The 23861-nt window shown below is 36.6% G+C and overlaps 1 protein-coding gene across 1 annotated transcript; it reads left to right on the top strand.

Moving 5' to 3' along the window:
* Window positions 1-243: 243 nt before the first annotated feature.
* On the top strand, window positions 244-23548 carry LOC149802011 (uncharacterized). The gene is made up of 9 exons (XM_089954376.1): window positions 244-474; window positions 5860-5942; window positions 9332-9664; window positions 13715-13789; window positions 15024-15155; window positions 18065-18182; window positions 19550-19704; window positions 22212-22469; window positions 22935-23548. The coding sequence occupies exons 1-9, from the start codon at window positions 291-293 to the stop codon at window positions 23142-23144; spliced, it is 1548 nt and encodes a 515-aa protein (XP_089810502.1). The 5' UTR covers window positions 244-290; the 3' UTR covers window positions 23145-23548.
* The last annotated feature ends 313 nt before the right edge of the window (window positions 23549-23861 follow it).

Below are 23861 nucleotides of genomic sequence, written 5' to 3' on the forward strand. Positions count from 1 at the left end.
GCAGTGGCTACTATGCTCAGTGGAAGCCATATTGCCAAAACACAAGGTATACAGACCAAGAGAGGCATATAACCCTTAATTGTACTCAAGAGAGTTGAACACTTTTAGATTTCGAGCCTCTGTTCTATTTCTTCAATATCTCCGAGTGAGACCCATGCCTGCACGTGCACTTGTATATAGACGTATTTACAGCTGGCATACCCGTCATTTGTTCTTGATCTCGTAAGCTGCAGATGTATAATACGAGCTGTGCTGGAGACGACTTGCCTTGCTTTATATATGGTAGCGAAATGAAGAAGAGTAGTTCAAAATTTATTGAAGAGATAACCACATTGCCATTTATTCAATCTGCAGCAACTCTATATTGTACCGTGAAGGAGAAAAACCGAGTTCTTAAGCTTACACTAAAACCATTCGAATCTTCCTGTACAAAGGCCCTTGGAATTCTTCACAAAGCACTACCGTCAAGACTGGGTGAGTTCTGACTTTCTTTATGTATGAGTGTGCACGGTGTACACTCATAAATCCCGTTTAATCAGCTTAAAATGTAATAGTAAACAATCGCAATTTATTTTTCTACAAACCAAAATTTTTGTTTCAAATTTGTCTACTAATTGTAACTTGTTTCTTCGTGTATTTGACAGGTGTCGGTAAACAAAAAACAAAGCATCTTACAATGTTCCAGATTTATTCCATTACAAGTGATTTTGGATAATTTTATATTTTTATATGACATGTATCTAATGACATTCTACGAGTTCTGAATTAAGTGGATTGTTCAGTAAACTTGAACATTACTAGGATCACCAAAGTGCAAGTCACTCCTCCAAAGTCTCTTGTATTGTTTTAAACATGACCTATTAATTATCCATAATGAATGTCACTGTGACCGATATTATTTAAGTTTTCATCAGCTTGTAGCTTTCATTTATATCTTTACAACTTTTATGGCGGTAATATCTGATATATATCGTATCCCTTCATATTGTCATAGATGATAAGGTGTGTGAAAGATGAATGATACAAATCCGAAAAAGCGACATAAAGAAAAGATCGTGCTCGCTAAATATTAAATGTGTGTGTGTGTGTGTGTGTGTGTGTGTGAGAGAGAGAGAGAGAGAGAGAGAAAGACAGACAGCACGAACAGTCACAACAACTCGTTGAGCACAAACATTTCAAAATAATCGGAATCGCTTGCCTACACCATATTAAGGTATTTTATTACAAACTCATAAACAATATTATTTTATATGTAATATTTCGTAACGTAGTTCAGTTTTTGGGGCCCCGAGTGGTCTAAAGCGCTCTCCGTTACGGATCACTGCCAGCTTACCTGTCTGCGTCGGTTCGAGTCTCGGATTCGTCCAATGTGGGCATGTGAAAAAGCTTGCCAGTAGCTTCGCGAGGATCGGTGGTTCTTTCTGGGGATTTCCCGGGTTCTTTCTCCACCATTAATACTAGCCGCCATGTATAGCCTATCGTGTGCTTAAAAATGGCGTTAAACCCTACAACAACAACAAGCTCAGTTTTATAGGGCGGTGAAACTACTCAGTTCGATTGGAAGGGGTAGAATTGGGTTGCGGCCATATAATAGATTATGTAAAGAAACGGCTTCTACTGAAATATTGCATTTCTTGTAGAATGTCATGCTAAATATCAAATGATGTGTGGGATAAAAACAGTACTTAAGAATAAAATAGTTTCATTTAAGCCCAATTCAATGACCTAATTCGACGGAAGTGGTAGAATCGGATTGCCGGTATCCGTAAAAAAAAAAAAAAATAAATTAAAAAGCTTTTTTTAATTATTGAATGTTGCTCAATTCCGCTTAAAAAGTTAGCCTTTTTCCATTCCGTTTTGAATCAATTTGTTCGTCACGTTCTAATGTTGTTAGTTACAAATAATGTACGAATCACTACATTTGGACTATTCCCGAAACAAGGAATTTTGATCGACTTCGGCAACTGAATGAAAAGGTGGCACCTCTTAATTCTAAAATGATATTTGAACGTAGTTTAAGTCTAACATCTTGACTATTTCAAAGAACGGTTGATGTCAGATATTTTTCTGACAGATTATTTCCTTTCTTCCAATCTTTTGGAAGAACTAGGAACTTTGGAAGAATAGTGAAATTTATGAAAAAGGACATGATGATACTGAAAAGTTTCGAACTGTGGAATTTAGAAGAAAAAAAATTACGAATAATTTTGACATTGTTTTACCATAGCCGCCTGTAAATTGAAATATTCTCAGTAAAAAGAATGACGTGAAGCAAAATACATTCGATTATCACTCCGTGTCATAATTCTGAATTCGTTAGCCCAAAACTAAAATCAGCTGTAGGAAATTGTTGTAATTTTAATGTGATACAAATTTCTAATGCATTTTATAAACAGCTAAATTATCTATATCAATGGGCTAATTTGGGTTCATACATCTTTACCAATAAAAAATTACAGGTATGGTACCACTTTTTACACTATAAAAGAAATTGCAACAATATTGTTGTATTGTTGAGGACGTTAAAAATATTTAAACAAATAAAAACTCCTACATATTTTAATAAAGTATTTTAATAATTCTGTGAGATAGTATTACTTGTTTGCATATTTTACTCAGGTGATTTTTAAATTAAAACATTGGTTCATGCTCAGAGAGAGAGAGAGAGAAGAGATTCTATGATATCTGAGTCTGCATGGAAAAACAGGTCACACTGATTTATTTTCATGCATATATGAGCCAGTTAGAAATAAAGCCAAGCACTGTCTACTTGACAAATCTCTGAAAGAATGCAAGGCATGTTCATGTGTAGGGACCTTTCAAATAATTCGATACTCTCACGTGAGAAACGCATTTGCAAGGCTTTACTTTTTACACGAATGACCGTGCTACTTGCAGCTTAAATATTCTTATGTGTTTTCCTTCTATCTCTCTAATTTTAAATGTATAACTTGGTCAGTGTATTTCCCGCATTTTTATGCCCTCCCCAATGAATAATCTATTGACGTGCTTGTCTTAAGTTATGATTATATTTACAGGTTAGCCCCAGGGTTCAAACTTTTTGTTTGTTTTGTGGCATATCGTCAGTGGTAGACAATACATTTATGCAGCTTGGTCAGTTAAACCTTTTTTCTTTACAGGTATAACGCCACCGTGAAATTATATTTCCCAAACTCTTAAAACGGTGCTGGGATTTTGTTACGAAGTCTGTACATTTGTAATGTCCATGAATTTCTCCTAATCATCCCACTGCGTTAATGCTAGACACATGAAACTTGGGTAACTGACAGTCTGAAGGAAGTAGACTGTGCCAAGATTAGTTGAATTTTGATTACGCCTGTGGTGTAGCTAAGAGGATAAATTTAAGTAACTCGGAATAGCACGTCTCCTGTATCCGAGGATTGGCATGTTCGATTAACGATTATGATGTCAACACAGAAAAGACTGTCTCCTTAATTGATTCTCTAGAGTCTGCCCATCCCGTCCTCCTTCTCCGACAGGTCCGGAGCCTGGGTCATGGCCTACTGAGATAACAATTTTCAGGTTTCGCGTCTCATAGAAGAGTCGGTCTACTAACATTCTCCACCCGCAACGAAATCGGACTACCAAAATCGGCCCATTACCTACTTGTCCTATCAGTCCACAATTTATATCCACAATTTATATAATAATAAAAATGGAGATGTAATATCCTTTGTCAACAGTCATTTCATATTTTTTAAATTTGTATGCTTCGTTATAATCACAGGTCATGCAGACGTTCAGCACCAACTATATACCAGAATTGTATACCCACACCTGTAAATGGGGATTATTCACTTGAATTCAAGTATCATAAACCATCTTCATTTGAAAATCAATATACATGCGCCCTAATAAAAACATACGGCAAAATCAATGCTGAAGTACGTGGACATTTTCGGACGAGGTCAACATAAAGGTATGATCCAGTACATAATGGATTGAATGTCGCGCGCATTGGTGATGCAATGAAATTTGAACTTGTTCCATGAAGAAGAAAAAAATCCAAGTACCCGATATTAGTTATGATAGGTTCCTCTATTCTTGTAATAGTGATAAATAATTTTCGTCTTTAAGCTTCTTTTTGAACATTGAACCATTCATCACGAAGGATTTAGCTGATTTTGGTTAAACAATATCAGTATTAAAACGTAGACCAATAATTAATATATAATCCGAGTAAATCGGCCTACAGGACAACGCTGACATTCACTTTAATTACGGATTCCCAAGTGCCGTAAAACTAGAGTAAATAAAGGATACGGAGCAATATGCACTCGTATTGAAAACGTTTATTAAATTTCCTATATTTTATACAAATAACTGAATAAACGCGACTATTCTTTTTGAGAACGGCGTTATATTTATTTAAATATTCTTAGCAGATAAAAACGCGCCCGTGTTTCTAATGCTTTGCTTCGAACATAGTGAAGTTGAGAGAGAAAGTGAATTTACTTGAGTATTTATTAGTTCCTCTTTATTATAGACCGCTCTGGTGGCCTAGTGGTTAGAGCGTCCGCCTTGGATGCAGAAGGTCGTCGGTTCGATCCCCGACCGAGTCATCCGAGGTAGATGCTCAAACTACTAGGCCACTGGAGAGGCCACAAAAATGGTACTAACAGCTGCCTCGCTTGGCGCTCAGCATTAAGAGGTTAGTGTTAGGACTGGTAGGCCTGGTGTCAGGATAATGTGACTGGGTGGGACATCATGCTACATGTCTGTGGAATGATGCCCCAGTGCTAGTCATCATTATAAACTGCCACACTGCAGACATCGTAGCGATATGACTGAAAAATTGTTAAAGCTACGTTAAAAATCCGAATCACACGCACACACACGCACACACACACACACACATACACACACACACACACACACACACACACACTACTTTTCGCCGAAACCCACATTGTTTGAAGGTATGCGCCAGCCATACCAGTCTCGATTTCATAATTAAATTTGTATGGAAAGAATCTGTATCGGGTCGACTTTGTTATGGAAAGACCCCAGAATGGACCGACAATGTTATGGGCTCAGAACGCCAGTGACCTAGATCACCATCATATAATCGTATAAACTCTTATTTGGAATGAAAATGCAGAAATGTAAACAAACAGCTAATATTTACCCCAGGGTCCATTACTACCCCAAGGGGTTTAGTGGATGGGTCATAACATGAAGATATTGAGATCACCTACCCCACCGCTCCGGTGGCCTAGTGGTTAGAGCGTCCGCCTCGGATGCGGGAGGTCGTGGGTTCGATCACCGGCCGAGTCATACCAGAGACTTAAAAAATGGTACTAACAGCTGCCTCGCTTGGCGTTCAGCATTAAGAGGTTAGTGTTAGGACTGGTCGGCCTGGTGTCAGGATAATGTGACTGGGTGGGACATCATGCTACATGTCTGCGGCATGATGCCCCTGTGCTAGACTTCACTATAAACTGCCACATTGCAGACATCGTAGCGATATGACTGAAAAATTGTTAAAGCTACGTTAAAAATCAAAATCACATCACAAATCACAAATCACAGATCACCTACCTATTTATGTGCACGCACTTAACGTCTACTGTATAGGAACAAATTTTTACACGAACCTGACATTGGACCCGGGTTATCCCGTGCTCTTGAAGGGACTTGGCCCTTGGGTCACAATATAGCATGGGGGACAAAAGACCACATCATCGCCCACTTGGCTGAAACCTGCGATCGCCCGATTTTGTGGTGTCGTACAGAGGGACGCCCTAACTATCAAAATCATTACTGAACGAAAGGTATGTACTGCTATGGTAGTCACTGGTGGTTTTATGCTTGTTAATTCTAAGTTCTTTCTCACAGAATCTTCCATGGATGAGAAAGCAGCTAGATGCGTTAGCTATGCTAAAAGAAAATACCCAAAGCTTAAGAAAACTCCGAGAGAGGTAAGAGGAAGAAGCATGACGTAAATATTATTACTACTATTCTCTCTCTCTCTCTCTCTCTCTCTTCATGATAATGCCGATCGATGATAAAGTTCATATCGATTATGATAATATATATAAAGATGAGGATTACATGTGTAGGTGTCGTAATAGTGGCAGTGACGTAGGGTTGTTTAAGTTCCAAGATAGTGTTATAAACAACGAATTTATTATACGAACTACGGAACCAACTTACGTGTAGTGGAGTATTCAGTACTGCATTTTAAGGGAATGCAGGTCGCCCATTGACTGAAAATAGGAACCGGAAGGATGACTTTAGAAGTCATCAGCACGCAGTAGAATTCATGAACATAAAACCATTTTCATTTTATCGCTATCGCCGCACACATATTGCTCCATGCAAATGTGGAGATAAGGTTGGGCGTTATTTTGACTGGGGACACATGAAGAGAGATTTCTTCCCACCCAAAAAAATATCTGCACATTAATTTCAGTTTTCAACTCGTATACAGATAATCTGAAATGCAAGCTTATTTCCAGGATTTACAAGAAAATGCTGTAAATTTTTAAACCTAATTTGTACGGTCCATTGGAATTGAATTATCGTTCGTTCCGTATAGCATCGCGGATATCATCCGGGTCTATTTCACATTTAACTTACACATCACCGTCTCGAAGTGTAGTTTAAATTATTGAATTCGTTTCGTGCATGAATAATTTAAACATAATTTATACTGACACAGCGCGCAACACCAACATTTCTATGCATGCTTTAAAGCTGCTCTGTGTACTTGTAATCCGCCTAGATCATCCTGAGCTATGGAAGAGTCCCCATTTATTTTATTTTATTGCAGACGTTCGAAGGGAGACAACTATATTATTGCGGAATGGTGATCATTACTTAATAACCAAATGGACTCTTCCATAGGTCATGGCAGCATCAAAAACTTCAATGTAAACAGACCACTCTGTTTTGCGTGTATTTACTGAGATCTGTTGAAATAATTCAAACGCAAAACGAAATAGTTACTTTTAGCTACATTTAATGACGATAATCTAACAAGTCACATACTACATGCGCAGGTATCATTCGGGATGCTGTGCTGAACAAATTATCGTTACCTGTATAATATACCTGTAATTAGACCCTGTACAAAATGATAGCAAAACATGAAACACCTTTTCCACTTTTCGTCAGTCAGTTGTAGTACTTTTGTTAAATGTTTTGGAATAAATTGCAAATTTTAGACCACTTTTAATCGCAGCAACAGAGTCAATGCACTTGCATGGAACACCATAAAAAACGCTTTTTCCAAAGAAAAACAATTATCCATGATAAATTCCAGCACAGGGAGGCATTGAGTATTTCGCGATTTTTGCAAGGTGATTTAGATGATTGCAATTACGAAATGTCATGGCAAAAAGGAAAGTTTGGGGACGATATTCTGTCTACAAATATTGCATTTTCCCTATCTCGTCAAACCGTGTACATTATCACTGAGAACCTGCTGTGTTTGGAATCTTGTTTATGTAACTTATGCATGAAATTAATTAATAATTGTTTTGATTTCTCCCATATGTTCATTCATTGCCCCAAACGTTTGATCGGTTTAGGCAGGTGGATCTCCCCTGCCTCTGGAACAATAAAGCAGTTAGTTGGAAAGGCCTTTTCGTTTACTAATTGACAAAACTATTGAGACATTACCGCCCTAGGCGGCTGCTTAGTTTCTCAAATATGGTAAAAACGGAAACGTGGAGAAATGGGTTTCAAGATTACCTCACTTTTCTTTTGCACTGTACCTCTAAACAAACTTTTGCTGGCATGCCTTTCTAAAGGTTAAACGACACGTGTTACTGAGTACATGTAACCACATTCAATGACTTAGAGAAATTTCTTGAAAAGCACAAACTTTCGAGTACGTTATTTTGACTAGTTGCATACGCACTGATACCATATTGCCCCCATTTGTTAGAGACCTTTTGCAAAATGAGTCTTTGTTAACTGATCGGGATATATACTTTACATCCACATTGGAACCCATTCCATCTCTTGTATATATAACGACTTTTAAGGTGAAAATTTCATCGTCTGGTGGAAAATCTTGTCCACCAATTATTGGACAGGAACCAAACTGAAAGAAGAAATATCTTGGCTATAATCAATGATTGTATCATAGGACGCTGATATTTCCTTGGAAGACGATACTCAATGAACGCGTTTCATTCAGGCTAACACGGAAGGCGAGACGTAGATTTTGGAAGTTATAATACAGCTAAGCACCACCGCATTCGTCATTTTGCCAATACACTTCAATTAGCCTTTCTCTAGCATATACCATGAACTAACTGATCAAAACGAAAGAGATATTGCATAATTAGACAAAATAAAGAAAAAAAACACTGGTTTGGTGTCTTTACAGACAATACATTTGAAACCTTGTGCGTCCCAAAGGAAATCAATATCTCTGAATTCAAAGAATAAAGAAAACGATTGTAAAACAGCATCGTATCTATTTCGGGAATATGCTTACAAAAATGAATAGTTAGCTGTATTATTTAGATTATTAAGAATGTGTCTGAACTTGCATGTACCGGAAAGAAAATATCCATAAAAAACCCACACAAAAAGTGTCACACAATTTTAACTTCCAATTATCACCAGAATAATTATTAAATCAAACAGTTGCATCAAAAACGAATTCTTATTTCGAAAGCAACTGCCGACAATGTGCCGATTATGTCGTTCTTACAGGCATATATATGTATGTTGATCGTTGCGAGGGCTATGTTATGTTGATCTGTTCTGTGTTTTAGTAGGCATCCCTTTCCAATATAGCTATGTTTCAAGCCCAAAAATGTTCTGGTCAAAGCTTCGTTAAAGTTGAATCGCTGAAACAAGTACATTGCTTGACATTTTTATGATGAATACAAATGTATGTGACGTGAATACGTCTCCACGGGAGTTTATGCCCTAGTCACCCATAGAACTCCAGCAGCAAATATATCGTGCCATAAGGTCAGTTGATAGGTATAGTGTTATTAACATGTATAAATGATATTGGTACATCTTGAACTTACCCATAAAAAAAACGTGCTCCGAATAACACAATTCTAAATAAAATGGCTTTGTTTTGTATCAGCGTTTCTTCTGCTGCTGGAATGAATTCCATCTAATATTAACTGATTTAAATTTCTTTCTTTCATTCGGTATTCATTGCATGGTTGATTGAATTGTTAAATTAATCAGTCAAATGTTAATGAAACATTTCAAGTAACAACTTTGCTAAAATCACTGAGGCCTTTTCTTTTATAAAAGTATGCAAGAATGAGAGGGATAGCATTTTATAATTTACCTTCTGAAATGTAGTCAGTAACTCTTTTGATGGCAGATCTACAGTGACGGAAGGTCCAAGGTAGTGACCACAGTGAAGAATGCAGCTGAAGCATTAGCCAAGAGCAAGCCAGGTCAAACTGTCATCCGGGGACTAGACTGGTCAATTGAGAGGGGTGAAAATCTACTTGAATACCTCGAAGACCGCAGTCCACCTGAAGGGCAAATACGGCATCGTACGAGAAACAAAGATCTGTTAGAAAAAGGGAAGGAACGACACTATGCTTCGTCCGACAGTGGAGTCAACAGTGAAATGAAAGAAAGGTCATCCGACCTCGTGCGTCACAGGGGTCAAGCGCCCCGCGAAGCGAGCAGCTCGGGGGAGAAAAAGGTATCGATTCTACATAAATCTCGATATAATTTTGTTCTGTTGTGCATATAAAGCATCAGTGATAAACTTGATATAAACTGGCTAAAAGTACCATTGCATTACTTGAAAACAATGAAGCCTTCAGACACGTTGCCTGTTTAAAAATAAAATACACTGATATTATTTTAGTTTCGTTTTCACTAAAACAGCTTTAGATCTCGAAACAGTGGACAATCATTTCATTTTGCCCAGTTATTGATGACGTTTTAATGGTGTTGAAATCGAGGTTTAGTCACAGTTCAAAAACCTTAAAGGCTATATATCAGCATAGTTTGCTGTAAAAATAGTATACGAATAGAACATGCTGTAAGAATAGTATACGAATAGAACATGCTGTAAGAATAGTATACGAATGGAACATGCTGTAAGAATAGTATACGAATGGAACATGCTGTAAGAATAGTATACGAATGGAACAGTCTTATTTTTTAAGTTGTGTGTGAATCAACACTAAATGGATTTAAGAGCAAGTTGAATTTTTATTCGAACTATGTCGAGGAAAAATGTATGCCTGACTGCTTGGGGTAAACATTTTGGAAACAAGCGTAACCCAGCTGTATATTTCGAACTCCGCAAAAAGAAAATAGAAAGATGATCATCTTCACGGTCTGATCAAGAATAGTTCTGGATAAGAATCATTCAGATTAAGATCAAGGCTAGTTCAATATTAAGAATGGATTAAAATCAAGACTAGTTCAATATTAAGAATGGATTAAAATCAAGACTAGTTCAATATTAAGAATGGATTAAAATCAAGACTAGTTCAATATTAAGAATGGATTAAAATCAAGACTAGTTCAATATTAAGAATGGATTAAAATCAAGACTAGCTCATTCTTAAGAATGGATTAAAATCAAGACTAGTTCAATATTAAGAAAGGATTAAAATCAAGACTAGTTCATTCTTAAGAATGGATTAAAATCAAGACTTGTTCAATATTAAGAATTCACATCCAACAATTCGGAATGTTATAACCAACTGTTCTCACTATTGGAGCTTATGGAGGCTTTAGACAAGGCCCATGATACATCTGCTGGGCCTGATGAAATACATTGCCAGTTTTTAAAACACCTTCCAGAATCATCATTAACATCTCTTTTGAAACTCTTCAATGATTTATGGATTACTGGTAATCTACCTAAGATTTTGAAAGAAGTAACAGTAATACCAGTTCCCAAACCAGGTAAAGATAGCACAGATCCTACCAACTATCGACCTATTGCACTCACAAGCTGTGTGTACAAAACAATGGAACGAATGATCAATTCTCGGCTTGTATGGTACCTGGAAACTAAAAATTTAATATCTCCTTTCTAACGTGGCTTTCGTTATAGACGGAGCACCAATGATCATCTGGTTAGACTGGAAACATTTATTCGCGACGCATTTATCAAGAAAGAACATTTAGTAGCGGTTTTCTTCGATTTAGAAAAGGCCTATGACACGACATGGAAGTACGGGATATTAAATGACCTGCAAGATCTGGGTCTAAAAGGCCGTCTGCCCTCTTTCATATCCAACTTTCTCTCAGAGAATTCAAGGCATGAGTGGGCTCTACCCTCTCAGATCTGCACGAGCAAGAGATGGGTGTGCCCCAGGGCAGTATTTTATCTGTGATGGTTTTCAATATCAAAATCAATAGCATCACCAAGTGTTTGACTCCTGGTGTGGATTGCTCGCTATATGTTGTTGATTTTCTAATAAGTTGTCGATCAAAGCACATGCATACAACTGAAAGACAACTACAGCAAAATATAAACAAGATTAAAAACTGGGCTGGTACGAACGGCTTCAAATTCTCGAAACAAAAACTGTATGCATGCATTTCTGTCAGTTACGACGACACCACGATGAACCTAAACTCACGATGGACGGAACACCTATTCCAGTTGTTGAGGAAACAAAATTTGTAGGTACTATCTTTGACAGAAAACTGACTTTTATTCCACACCTAAAGAACTTGAAAGCTAAATGCTTAAAAGCACTTGACCTACTTAAAGTAGTAGCGCACACTGACTGGAGTGCTGATAGAAAATTCATCCTCAATTTATATTGAACGTTTATTCGCTCCAAACTGAACTATGGTTACATTGTTTATGGTTCAGCCAGAAAGTCATATTTGAGAATGCTTGATCCAATTCATCATCAAGGAATAAGACTCGCTCTGGGAGCGTTTAAAACATCCCCGTGTGAAAGCGAACGAATCACCTTTATCACATCATAGAGAAATGCTTTCCGCACAGTATGCTCTCAAATTAAAATCAAACCCTCTGAACCCTGCTTTTTTGGTTGTTTTTCAACCCAAATACAAAGCCTTATACGAAAATAAACCAAACGCCATACCTTCCTTTGGCATTAGAATATCATCCAGCCTTGACAGTACAAAAATTGATTTTTCTAAAATTCAGGAAATGTCCATTCCCGAAACACCACCCTGGCTACTTAAAATAACCAAAAGTACTTTTTAAGCTACACTATGGAATAAAATCCGAGACAAACCCTTCCATCTTTCACAACTCTTACCATGAACTCCTCACCGAATTTAAAAACTACACAAGAATTTATACCGACGGATCGAAGGATGAGGAAAAGGCTGTTGCAGCCTTCGTTTGTGGAAATCACACAACACAATTTCGCTTACCAAATGGCACATCAGTTTTTTCAGCCGAAATCAGAGCAATAGGCCTTGCTCTGCAAGATATCGAAAACAAACGTATTTTAAACAGCATCATCTTCTCCGACTCCCTATCAGTACTTCAGTCACTACACAATAGAAAACTGGAGAACCCATTGTTGACCAATGTTCTCGTCAAAAATACTAAGCTGAGTACCTCCGCAATATCGTATACTGTTGGTTACCTAGCCATGTTGGTATTAAAGCTAATGAAAAAGCAGATCGCGCTGCTAAAATGGCCCTATCTTATGAACAATGAACCTTCTGATTTTAAAATACCGTATACTGATTTTAAACCTATAATCAAAGAGACTTTACGTCGTAAGTGGCAGGCATCATGGAATGATGCAGTGAATAATAAACTTCACGCCATCAAGCCAACCCTCGGAGAATGGACTCCTTCCTACAGAATCATGCGTAGGGAGGAGGTAGTCATTGCAAGAATCCGAATTGGTCATACTTATATAACCCACTCCCACATACTAAAAGGTGAAGACTCACCAGAGTGCGTTTCTTCCAATGAACCATTCACTGTTAAGCACTTTATGATAGCGTTTCGACCTGCAACCTACGCGCGATCAGCATTACATAGTGCATGACATGAAGGAACTTTTTGATACAATAAACATCACTTGTATTATAGATTTCCTGAAAGCAGTGAATATTTACTCTAAACTATAACTTTTATGCTATCACCTTGTGCAGTTTTATGCAATATATATATATACCGTTACTTTTTTCATACCTTTCCATCATTCTTCATTAACATACACCATTTACATCCCCCGTTGATCGGGAAGCTTTATTTTTCACCGTTACCATCTTATCGTTTTAATTTCAACAATTTGGTTTTGATATCTCTGGTCGATATGAGACTTTTTATAATTTTTAAAAGATTATACATATAACATTTTGTTTGGCGCTAAATAGCCTAACGATGCTGATGCGCCGTTAAAATACAATCAGTCAATCAATAAATCAATATTAAGAATGGATTAAAATCAAGACTAATTCAATATTAAGAATGGATTAAAATCAAGACTAGTTCAGTATTAAGAATGGATTAAAATCAAGACTAGTTCAATATTAAGAATGGATTAATATTAAGCTTAAGACAGGTTCAAAATTGAGATTAATGCCATTCACGTTTATTATTTGTTTTTGTTCTTTAAATTCATTTCCAATAATATGATATGTAATTTCTAAAGACAGTTAATAAATTGCGTAGCCTTGCCGAATATCATTTTCCACGCTTGAAATCTTCTTAGTATAATTACTAAAGATGACAGTTCCACATGACGAACACTGAATCTAATATGTACTTCAATGTCTTCAGAAGGTCTTGCTTAGCTCTGCTCCGATCTCCTACCGGATTTATCATGTAGCTGTCGTCCTGCCCGTGGAGCTGCTGGTGAGCATATTATATATTATTGTGATTATGCATTGTTTGACGACAGAACATTTGCATTCGCTTAAACGCGATATGTGCTTTAATCAAATACGAAGTTAAAGGGTTATTGAATGTTAACTGTTGACTGGTTTAATATGTAACATCGAAAAGCAGTGAGAGAAGACAACCATGTAAGTATTTTCAAGACACTCATTAATAAATTTATTTCTTTGTATTTGTCCACGCCCATGTCTGTGGAAAAGTCACAAAACAATCACATTTGCAGCAACAATTTCTTAGCTTTTGTTAAAGTGTATACTTTGCATTTATTTCTTAAACTACATAACATATTCTCGTCATGTGCATCATGTGCATGATTAGCTATTAAGCGAAGACGATTTTATCTGCGACACACCGACTTGCCCTATTGACCTTGAAAGCAGGGCGATGTAAGAGAACATTTTTGGTTCTGGCAAATGTTTTTCGTTTGCATGTATTTCCCAAACCACCTGACTGATTCTTTAAATAAATCAGTATTTGGTCAAAATGATACATTATCATACATCACACAGCGAAGGTCATAACCACATGACATTTGCGTTAAGGATTTGGTTAATGTTTTTAGTTGTCTTTCCTAAACCCACCGATTTTTTAACACTTGGAATGCATTTTTACAAAGCTACGACAACTGATTCCTCGTTGATATTGTGGTCAAGGACACACTCGTGAAAATTAGCGTTAAAGCTTTAGTTTCATTTTTTTATTTGCTTGTATTTCCTAAACATGTCGATGTATTTTATTCAACTCGGGATGAATTACTAAGAAGCTAAACAAAAAGGGTGACATCGCTTAACCTTAGCATGGGATCAAGGCCATAATTTTTAAAGCTATGCTTTGATGGTGGATCCAAAATGTACATCCTAGCTCTTCTTAAAATGTGACCAGACGAAAGGCTCCGAATAGTTCTACAAACTCACTTAGTGCAAAGCGCCTGTTTATCATGACCCAGAACTAATATAGGTAAAACCACTAACAAAGCTTGAACGAATATAGGTAAGCCCACAAACAATTCACGCGAAACGTACCGCCCGTTTTTTTTCTTCAAATCAACAAACACGAACAAATTTGACAAATCAAACTAGATCGAACCAAATTTATGAAATCAAACATAATTTTCAATTTTTCGTTAAAAGTCTTGGTGTTAAAACGGAGACAGAAATCTATCTCCTGATCTTGTCAATTACCTTCAATCCAGGTGGCAATATTGAGAAACATCCATCGTTTCCTGTGCAAACTTGGAGGGACGAGGGCCATACGACGAAAAGAAATTGTCAAGGACAAACAATTGACACCAGAAAAGGTTGCGGAAATAGACTCCAGGCGGAAGGCGAGTCTTCTTCTTATTCTTCTTCTTATTATATTTTGCAGCACAGTGTTCAGTTAAGGCAACAATGAGGCGCTAATTGCACAAACTCTTAAGGTTAATTATAATAGGTACTTCAATGTCAAGGGATAAACCGACACCGAGTACCTTATTTACCGAGGAATTACGAAGTTGTTTGCTAAACGATTTGAAGTTGCACCGAAAGGACGATGCAGAGAAAATTTGAAAATAATCCAGATATAGGAATATGTTTATTTACTGCAAGTTTCTTGTTGGAAAGTAGTTACCAGTGCCTTCTGTAGATTATGGGCTACATCCAATTATACAGGGTGTGACAGGAATTGGGCTACATCTTGTTAGAGGGTGTGACAAGAATAGGACTATATCCAATTATACAAGGTTTGACAAGCACTGAGCTACATCCAAAGATACAGGGTGTGATAAGAATTGGGCTACATCCAATTATGCTGGGTGTGACAAGAATATTCATATTTTGGTGCTGCATTGGCTCACCAGAAGCCAAACACTCTCCCTTGAAAAGTAACAGCACACCAACCACCACCCGAAAAACGAGAACATTTGAGCCACAAAATTATTGCGGAATTTTACTCAGAATATACCAATAAAGATATATATAACCATATTCAAAGAGAAAATATTCAAAAAAGTATCTAATGTTTGGAATTAGCTCTCTGACAACAAAACGGGCGTTTAAGTTATGAATATCAGTGTGTTGTACAACAACGTTCTTTATAAGTGAACAGAACGCCAGTCCTTCCTATCAAAGTACTCCCCATGCATCTCGTAACTCATTCCTAGACCGATTATCTAATTAAATGCCATTTTGTGTTCACATTTGGATATATTCATGCATTGCATAACTGTAAGCCCCTCCGAAACTCCTTGACGAGGGACTCAGCCTGAAATTGCTGGGACCTAAATCATGGCTGTACGGAGAATGTGGCAAAGTCAGGATGCTGCATTCCTTTAGGAAGCTTATCCCGAAGGTAGATTAATGAACCAGTGCGCTTTCATAGAGGTTATATATACCTCGGGTACCGTTGCACGGACGAGAGGTTCGGTAGTGTTGCATAACTTGTGACAACACTAGCAGAATCCGGAACATGTAGCTGAATGACCGGGCTATTCTACATTTTAAAAAAATGCGCATGAAATTCTCTTGATAGTACAACTAAGTCAAGGGATTTATGGTCTCTGCTCGTTTCCTCAGACCTAGATTCTGTTATTTTCTCTTGAATCGTGTTCAGAAAGTTAATTCATGTCTTATAGTCTTAAACAATCTCATTTAAATCGACTTTGGTCGCTCTTTTATATTCATTGAATAACTCTTTGGCGATTTGAAGTCCGTTTTTGATCAGCCGTCAACAAATGCAAATATTTTTGTGCTTCTTTAATATATTAAAAACTGCTGACGAATCTATGCTCATGACAATAAAAGTACATTCGACTGTGTATCGAGCATCTTCATCAATTGCTCCCATTACAGAAGCCACTTCGCACGCACCTATTGCAGACAACGTTCTTGCAGAACGTGCCATCGTCCAAAAATTCGCGACCATCTTAAAACGGAATCAACCTTGATCCCAGTAGGCTCTGATATTATCTAAATAGTAACTAGAATCGCTCGGATTTTATAGCGGGCTAATTGTTAAGTAGTACAATTGTTGTATTATCCGACATTGTTAGGTTAATGTGCTTTACCAATATCAAGTCACATGTATTTGCTGGTTTCCGGCGTGCCAAACATGCAACTCTGGATCGTTGTTTGGGACCTTTTTTGTTTTGAGTTTAATCGCCATTTGTGAGGACTCGATAGGTTATGCACGAAGGCCAGAAGGAACCTGGGAAAAAAAAAACGGTAACAACCACCTACCCACATGAAGCTACTGGCAATTCTTCATTTAATGTTATATAGCCGATACACGAACCCACATGTACAGGCGATATGTCTGTAAAGTATGATGTCTTAGACTACTCACCCACCCGGAGCCCTCTTATAAAACGTCACCCACCTGGAGCCCCCTTATAAAACGTATTTTGTCTATCTACTGGTGTTAAGCTTATTGAAAGGTTCAAGCAGACAACCTTCAGAACTTTTCAACTATCCATCGCGTAATAACCTCGTGAAGAGTTCCACCTTTGGTCGATACTATATTAAATTGTGTAGATGATTTGAGTCTGCTTCTATAAACGATGAGGCGATAGTTCCCTTTGCCCTCTACGTGAAATGGCTTTATTAATAGGTAAACAAACTTTTACCTTTCACGATAATATTAGTGCTGTATTCTAAATATACCGTATACAGTCGCTTTTAAGACTATCAAACTGCAAACAACAAAGATCCTGATCTGTCGAGGCATATTGCGCCTATAGATCAGGGTCAATGTTGTTTATTTTGCTGATTATTCCTAACAAACTGCACAGACCCAGATTTGCATCGGATTTATGCGACAGCAGATTTGGGTCTTTGTAGTTTTTGCAGGTGGACTTGGTGTATAAGCAAGTACATACTGCGTGTGTATGTGTGTACGTCTGTGTGCTTATCGGCGCCTCATCACAATCCTAGCTACACAGTATAGATTATAAGTAAAGTGCTAAAACACAAGTAAAAGCCTGCAACTAGCCATTGAATGACTTTGCCAGCATACGCCTATTTTGCAATGGCTTGTTCTACAGAAGTAAAATTTATATGGTTAGCATTCACCCGCCCACACATACCCAAAATAAAAGCAAAACAAAACCTGTTCATATGCGCTGTCCCGCCAAAAATGCCACGTCTCTTAGTATCACTCAAGCGGGGTAGCAATAAATCTTTTGGACATTTATTTCCAAGATAAAGCATTGTACAAATTGTCTTTGGATGTATAAAATAATCATTTTTGTTTCTTCAGGTATCCCCCAGGAAGAGAGTCAAACGATCATTTTTGGGAGCAATTAAGTTTGCCGCTTACGGTTTTGTTGGTTTCCGATCCGGACATATTCTCCCTGAGTCTACAAGTGCAAGTAAAGGTGAAGGTTTTCCCAAGATATCCATTTCGATCATCTCTCCCTATCATAACATAAAATATTCAGCATGTTCTTGCAGACCTTGGACAATATTGGTTTACTTTTATTAGTGAAATGAATCTTTCTAGGCTCGATGGTAATTTTGTTACCTTATTTTCGACACCTGGGAAACATGAGACAAAACTGTTACATTGTTCTTCAGCTTGCTTATAGTCAACTTCGAGTTTAAGGGCAACATCTCGTGTTTCAATGGCGATAGCTTTTATTTGCAAATCGTCAAGACACTGCTTGCAGCTACATTGCGTTAAAGTGGGTGGGTTGAGTAACCACCTGTAATGAATTTTGATTTTAAATTTGTCATTTACCGGGAACAAAGTACGTTTGATGCAATTACAATGACGTGAAAAGTGCGTTTACATTTCGATTATTTAGTCTGTTTCAATGAACGTAAATATCTTTCCATGTCTCGCTATTGAGGTTGTATCAATTAATGTTTGCTTTACGGTAGAAGACATTTTGGGGATTAACATTATGAAGTTACCGTCACTCACCTTGCGCAAGTTTATAAATTATTTCCGTTTCCAATTTTAGAACACATTTTCTAATAAGAAATTAATAATAATAGCAAATAACAAATTCCCAAGCCTGAAGATTCATATGAATGTTGTTGTTGTTGTTCTAGGGTTTAATGCCTATTTTCAGCACAAGATAGGCTATACATATCGGCCAGTATAACTGGTGGAGGAAGAACCCTGGAAAACCCAGGGAAGAACCACCGACCCATGAGAAGCTACTGTCAGTATGTATGTATTTATCTATGTTCATGAAGTTGTACGATATTTGAAAATCTTTTTAAAGCAGTAATTAAATGCTTGAACGAAATGGTCATTCGGACCTTGACGTATGTGTACCCACGTTATGTTCGGTCTGATGAATAGCTGTTGAGCGGTTTATATTTTCCGGAAATATTATAAATCATCTCATCTTATCTTATTGCACTTTTTGATTTTAGTTGTAGAGAAATTAATATCGGAAATAATTTTATGTTGTGTAGTGTGAATGATATATTTTGTTCCTGTCGCTTCAGTAGCAAAATCTTAAATATTCGACTAATTAAACAACGTCAGTAAATATCAGATAGGAATATATAGTCAAATTGTAAGTCTTGTATTAAAATCATATTATATTTAATAAACAAAGACGGAATCAAAAAGAATATTTTTGAGCGCGATGTAACGCTTATTTCCGCTACCAGAATAGAAAGCTTCACTCAACTCGCTAATTCTACGTCACTGCTTGAAACTCGCAAGATGTATCAAAAGAAGCAACATGAATGAATGGCATAAATGAATTGTTCACATCCATTCTAGACGAAAGCGTGAGCCCCAAAAATATTGAAGGAGAGAAGAAGCGAAAGTTCCAGGAGACTGAGACCGAGCAGGGCTCCGATGGCTCGGAGTCGGAGAAGGGTTTCAAAGATTTGGACCTCAAAAACTACAACTCGGACGAAGACCCAGACTATGTGGTAGGTTCTTTATTTGACATATGGAACAAATCGTTGCTATATAATGTTAGACTTTAGCGAAACATTTATTAAATTTAGTAATGCCCTGCTATGATAATGTTAGAGGCATATAATGCTGCCAATGACCTCCGTCCATACATTAGTCCGTTCGACCTATTTTGGTTAAGGTTTGCGTTCTGGTTAATTTTCTTGCAATTTGGTGGGGTCTTCACGTTCGATGAACAAATGTATTCTTCTGATATAGGTTACTGCATGCTAAGTTTTGCACTCTAAATGGTGAACCAGGTAGTATGAGGTAGTCTGTAAGATGCTGAAGGCTAAATAACTCGTAGATTTGTTGGTGTATAAAGTGAGCATTTTTGAAACAGTACTATGCAGACCATAATGGAAGAAGAGATTGGTAATTCATATTTTTAATTGCAAGAAAAATAATGCATTTGTCTACAAATGTTTGAGACCATTTCTGCTGAGAGACCAACTATCGCATGAATGTAATAAATTACCTTCGTGTCTGACATTTGTTCGAGATTTAATATGACATGAATGTAATAAATTACCTTCGTGTCTGACATTTGTTCGAGATTTAATATGACATGAATGTAATAAATTACCTTCGTGTCTGACATTTGTTCGAGATTTAATATGACATGAATGTAATAAATTACCTTCGTGTCTGACATTTGTTCGAGATTTAATATGACATGAATGTAATAAATTACCTTCGTGTCTGACATTTGTTCGAGATTTAATGACATGAATGTAATAAATTACCTTCGTGTCTGACATTTGTTCGAGATTTAATATGACATGAATGTAATAAATTACAGGAATAACTATCATTTGTTGAGACTAAATTACGCATGAATGACATGAATTAGCTAATATCAGGCACACATACATTCATGTGATATCAACAAATACCAAATACATCTGTATTGTATTACATTCATACGATATTACGTCTCTCAACAAATGCCAGACACACATGTAATTTATTGCATTCTTAAATCTGACATTAAAAACAAAGCAAAAAGTCAACACACACACACACACACACACACACAAAAGATTGTGTTGATGGATTGGAGGCACATATATTTCAGAGAACTCGATTTCAAACATAATGATAAAAGGCTGTATGTATGTATGTATGTATGTATGTATGTATGTATGTACATACATACATACACCTACGTACGTTACTAACATGAATAATGTTTACATACATACATACATACATACATACATACATGCATACATACATACATAACGAGTGTTTGTATGTATTTACATACGTACGTATGAATGTATCTACATATGTATGTATGAATCTATGTACGTACATGTGTATCTATGTTTTTAACATGAATGTTTATTCTAATTTATACAAATTCTGTTAATATTATAAACTTTTCTACTGTAGAATTCAGGGAAAGCACCTTGTTTTGTTTGATGTATGTATATATATATATATATATATATATATATATATATATATATATATATATATATATATATATATATATATATATATACACACACACAACAAAGCGATCAGAGCATGCATACACAGGCATACTCGTTCATAAAATTCAGTACTGACGTATCAAAGCAAATATGTACCAGATTCCATCTGTTCTGACAGCTACTGTATATTGCGAATGAGGTTTGCTTGCCAGTTAGAAAATTCAGTCAAATGATTAGAAAATTCAAAAATCAGAATATACAGTGGAAAAGTAGTATCTCCTTAACCAGCTGTACTGTAACCATCTATTTTCAAAATATTTGTGCAGGAAATTATTTTCAAACTATCGTACAATAACCATCTGTTTTCAGATTTTACAATAACCACCTATTTTCATACTTTTTTGCACAAAACCATCTTTTTTTAAATTGTAAGTTCAATAACCACATATTTTCTGACTGTTCGTACAATGAACGTATATTTTTAAACTTTTCCTTTTATATTTTCTATATACTCTATTATTCCACCTTAAAATTAAAAGTAATAATCGCTTTTAAAATGTTCTATAATTGGCATGCTTTTCTTATATAATTTTTCACTTATATAATTGAACCAGTAGTCAGTGGATTTTTGTCTTCAATTCCAAAGTGTTTGTTAAATTACAAATTATATGGACTACAATTTTTCTTTATTGCAAAATCTTTTTTTTTTATTCATCATCTGGCGATCTGCCAGAATGAGACATTATCTCAGCATTGATGCATACAAAAGAACAGAGCTCATTTGAAATATTTCTAATTCATATGAGAAAAATATTTCTAGCACACATTCTATGTAATGCTTTATTCCGCGGAGAATGCCTTTAATCCTTTCCGCATCTCAAATTGGCGCGAGACCACTCAGTCCAATTAGACTGAATTGGTATACCAGTCCATACTGTGTCAGATATATTTTATATCGACATTACTAATACATTTTGTCAAAACTGGTTTACAACGATATTATCAACCCTTATTATATCAAATTTGACACTTCCTTGCAGCCGTCGGAAGAATCTGAAGACAGTCTGGAGTATAAAGTTGGGGCAACGGACGAGGCCCAAACGTCCGACGAGGAGAAGGAAGAGAAGAAAGAGAAGGATGAGGCGCGAAAACAGAAGGAAGGGGAGAAAGAGGAAGAGGAGGAAGAGGATGAGACTAAAGAGGAGACTGAAAACGACGAGGAGGCGGCAGAGGAAGACACGGAAGAGGATGGAAAGGTAGACCCGGTGGAGCGAGATGAAGATGAACTGAATGACGAGGTATCAGTTGCTAAGTTACTGCAAATCATATTTGTCTAATCATAATTCATTTGATCTGCTCGCCAATAGAAGTGTCATTCACGCGTGCTAGCTTGAACCTTACAACTTGTTATTATATTGCCTTAACATTTGACACAAACAACTATTCGTAGAAGAGGAGTATATTTAATATAAAGATCAGCGTTATACTTAAAACCGGCGACTACAATCAACATATCCCTGAGTTACATGAGTAAATCCTTTAATTGTTTATAACACTTTCTTTAACATAGCAAAACGTTTCGTAGGTTTTGTATAATCATTTAAAGTGAACGTTTCTGTAAATAGACGGTGTGCTTTTTATCATTTAGTGACATGTATATATATATATATATATATATATATATATATATATATATATATATATATATATATATATATATATATATATATATATATATATATATATATATATATATTATACAGGTAAATGTTAAATTTGGAAAAGAAAAATTGGTGACGGGGGTTTTAGAGGAGAAAAGCGAAACCAGACACGTGGATATGCGCGATGATGAAGACGCCAAGAAGGGCACAGACGACGACATGGTTGAAATTTCCATGGAAAACGTCGACAGTAGCCAACCTGGAATCCAATCTCCAGTTATCAGGCTAGCTCCGTCTTGGAAAGTAGAATGACTTGTCAGTGTTTGCTTTCTGATGTGCAGTCATGCGCACACAGGTCTAGAACCGATCATGGTGCCGTTTGATAGTACCGAAGGATACGATTATGCAGTTGTCTAGATTCAAGTCTTGTATTTTGCGACTCGTTGGACTAGTTTGTAAAGCTTATATGCATTAGTTCATTGATGCTTATTGTAAATTAACAAACATTTTGAAAATTGTAGATTTGTTTGTCTGTAATTTCTTTATGGATCCTGCTCTCATATTATTGATTACCCATACAGATTTATTTATTGCTACTATGTTACTAACGCACATCATAATTGGCAAAATCACGCATCTGCAATCCACCTGGGTCATTTAGCTAGTTTCATTGTCAAAATATTTGCATTTTATTACAATATTTGTTTTCATTTGCTTCCATGTGCAAGATCTACAACTCTTGCAGATATTTCCACATTCTCAATATAATTGTCTTTTTCATCAATAAACTATTAAAGCAATATTTTGTGCTATTTGTTTTACATCTTTCAGTTATGCCCTGGGCAAAGCATGATCCGTTACGTAGTGACATCAGTTGTGCGGTTCGTGGCCAAGCGATACGTCTACTGTCTAATGGCTATATACCTAGATATTCAACACTTTTTATTTCATTGTTAGACCACTCCGGTGGCCTAAGTGGTTAGAACATTCGCCTCAATTGCGGGAGGTCGCGGGTTAGGATCCCGGCCC

This window comes from Sinohyriopsis cumingii, chromosome 4, assembly GCF_028554795.1.
Source record: "Sinohyriopsis cumingii isolate HCF-2022 chromosome 4, ASM2855479v2, whole genome shotgun sequence".
NCBI classification, from domain to species: domain Eukaryota; kingdom Metazoa; phylum Mollusca; class Bivalvia; order Unionida; family Unionidae; genus Sinohyriopsis; species Sinohyriopsis cumingii.

Excerpts from the sequence above, each read along its gene's own strand:
- LOC149802011 (XM_089954376.1), top strand. The coding sequence starts at position 291 with ATGAAGAAGAGTAGTTCAAAATTTATTGAAGAGATAACCACATTGCCA. Across the intron at positions 18,183-19,549 it reads GTCTACAAGTGCAAGTAAAG|ACGAAAGCGTGAGCCCCAAA; the intron begins GTGAAGGTTTTC and ends CATCCATTCTAG. Across the intron at positions 22,470-22,934 it reads AAGATGAACTGAATGACGAG|GTAAATGTTAAATTTGGAAA; the intron begins GTATCAGTTGCT and ends TATATTATACAG.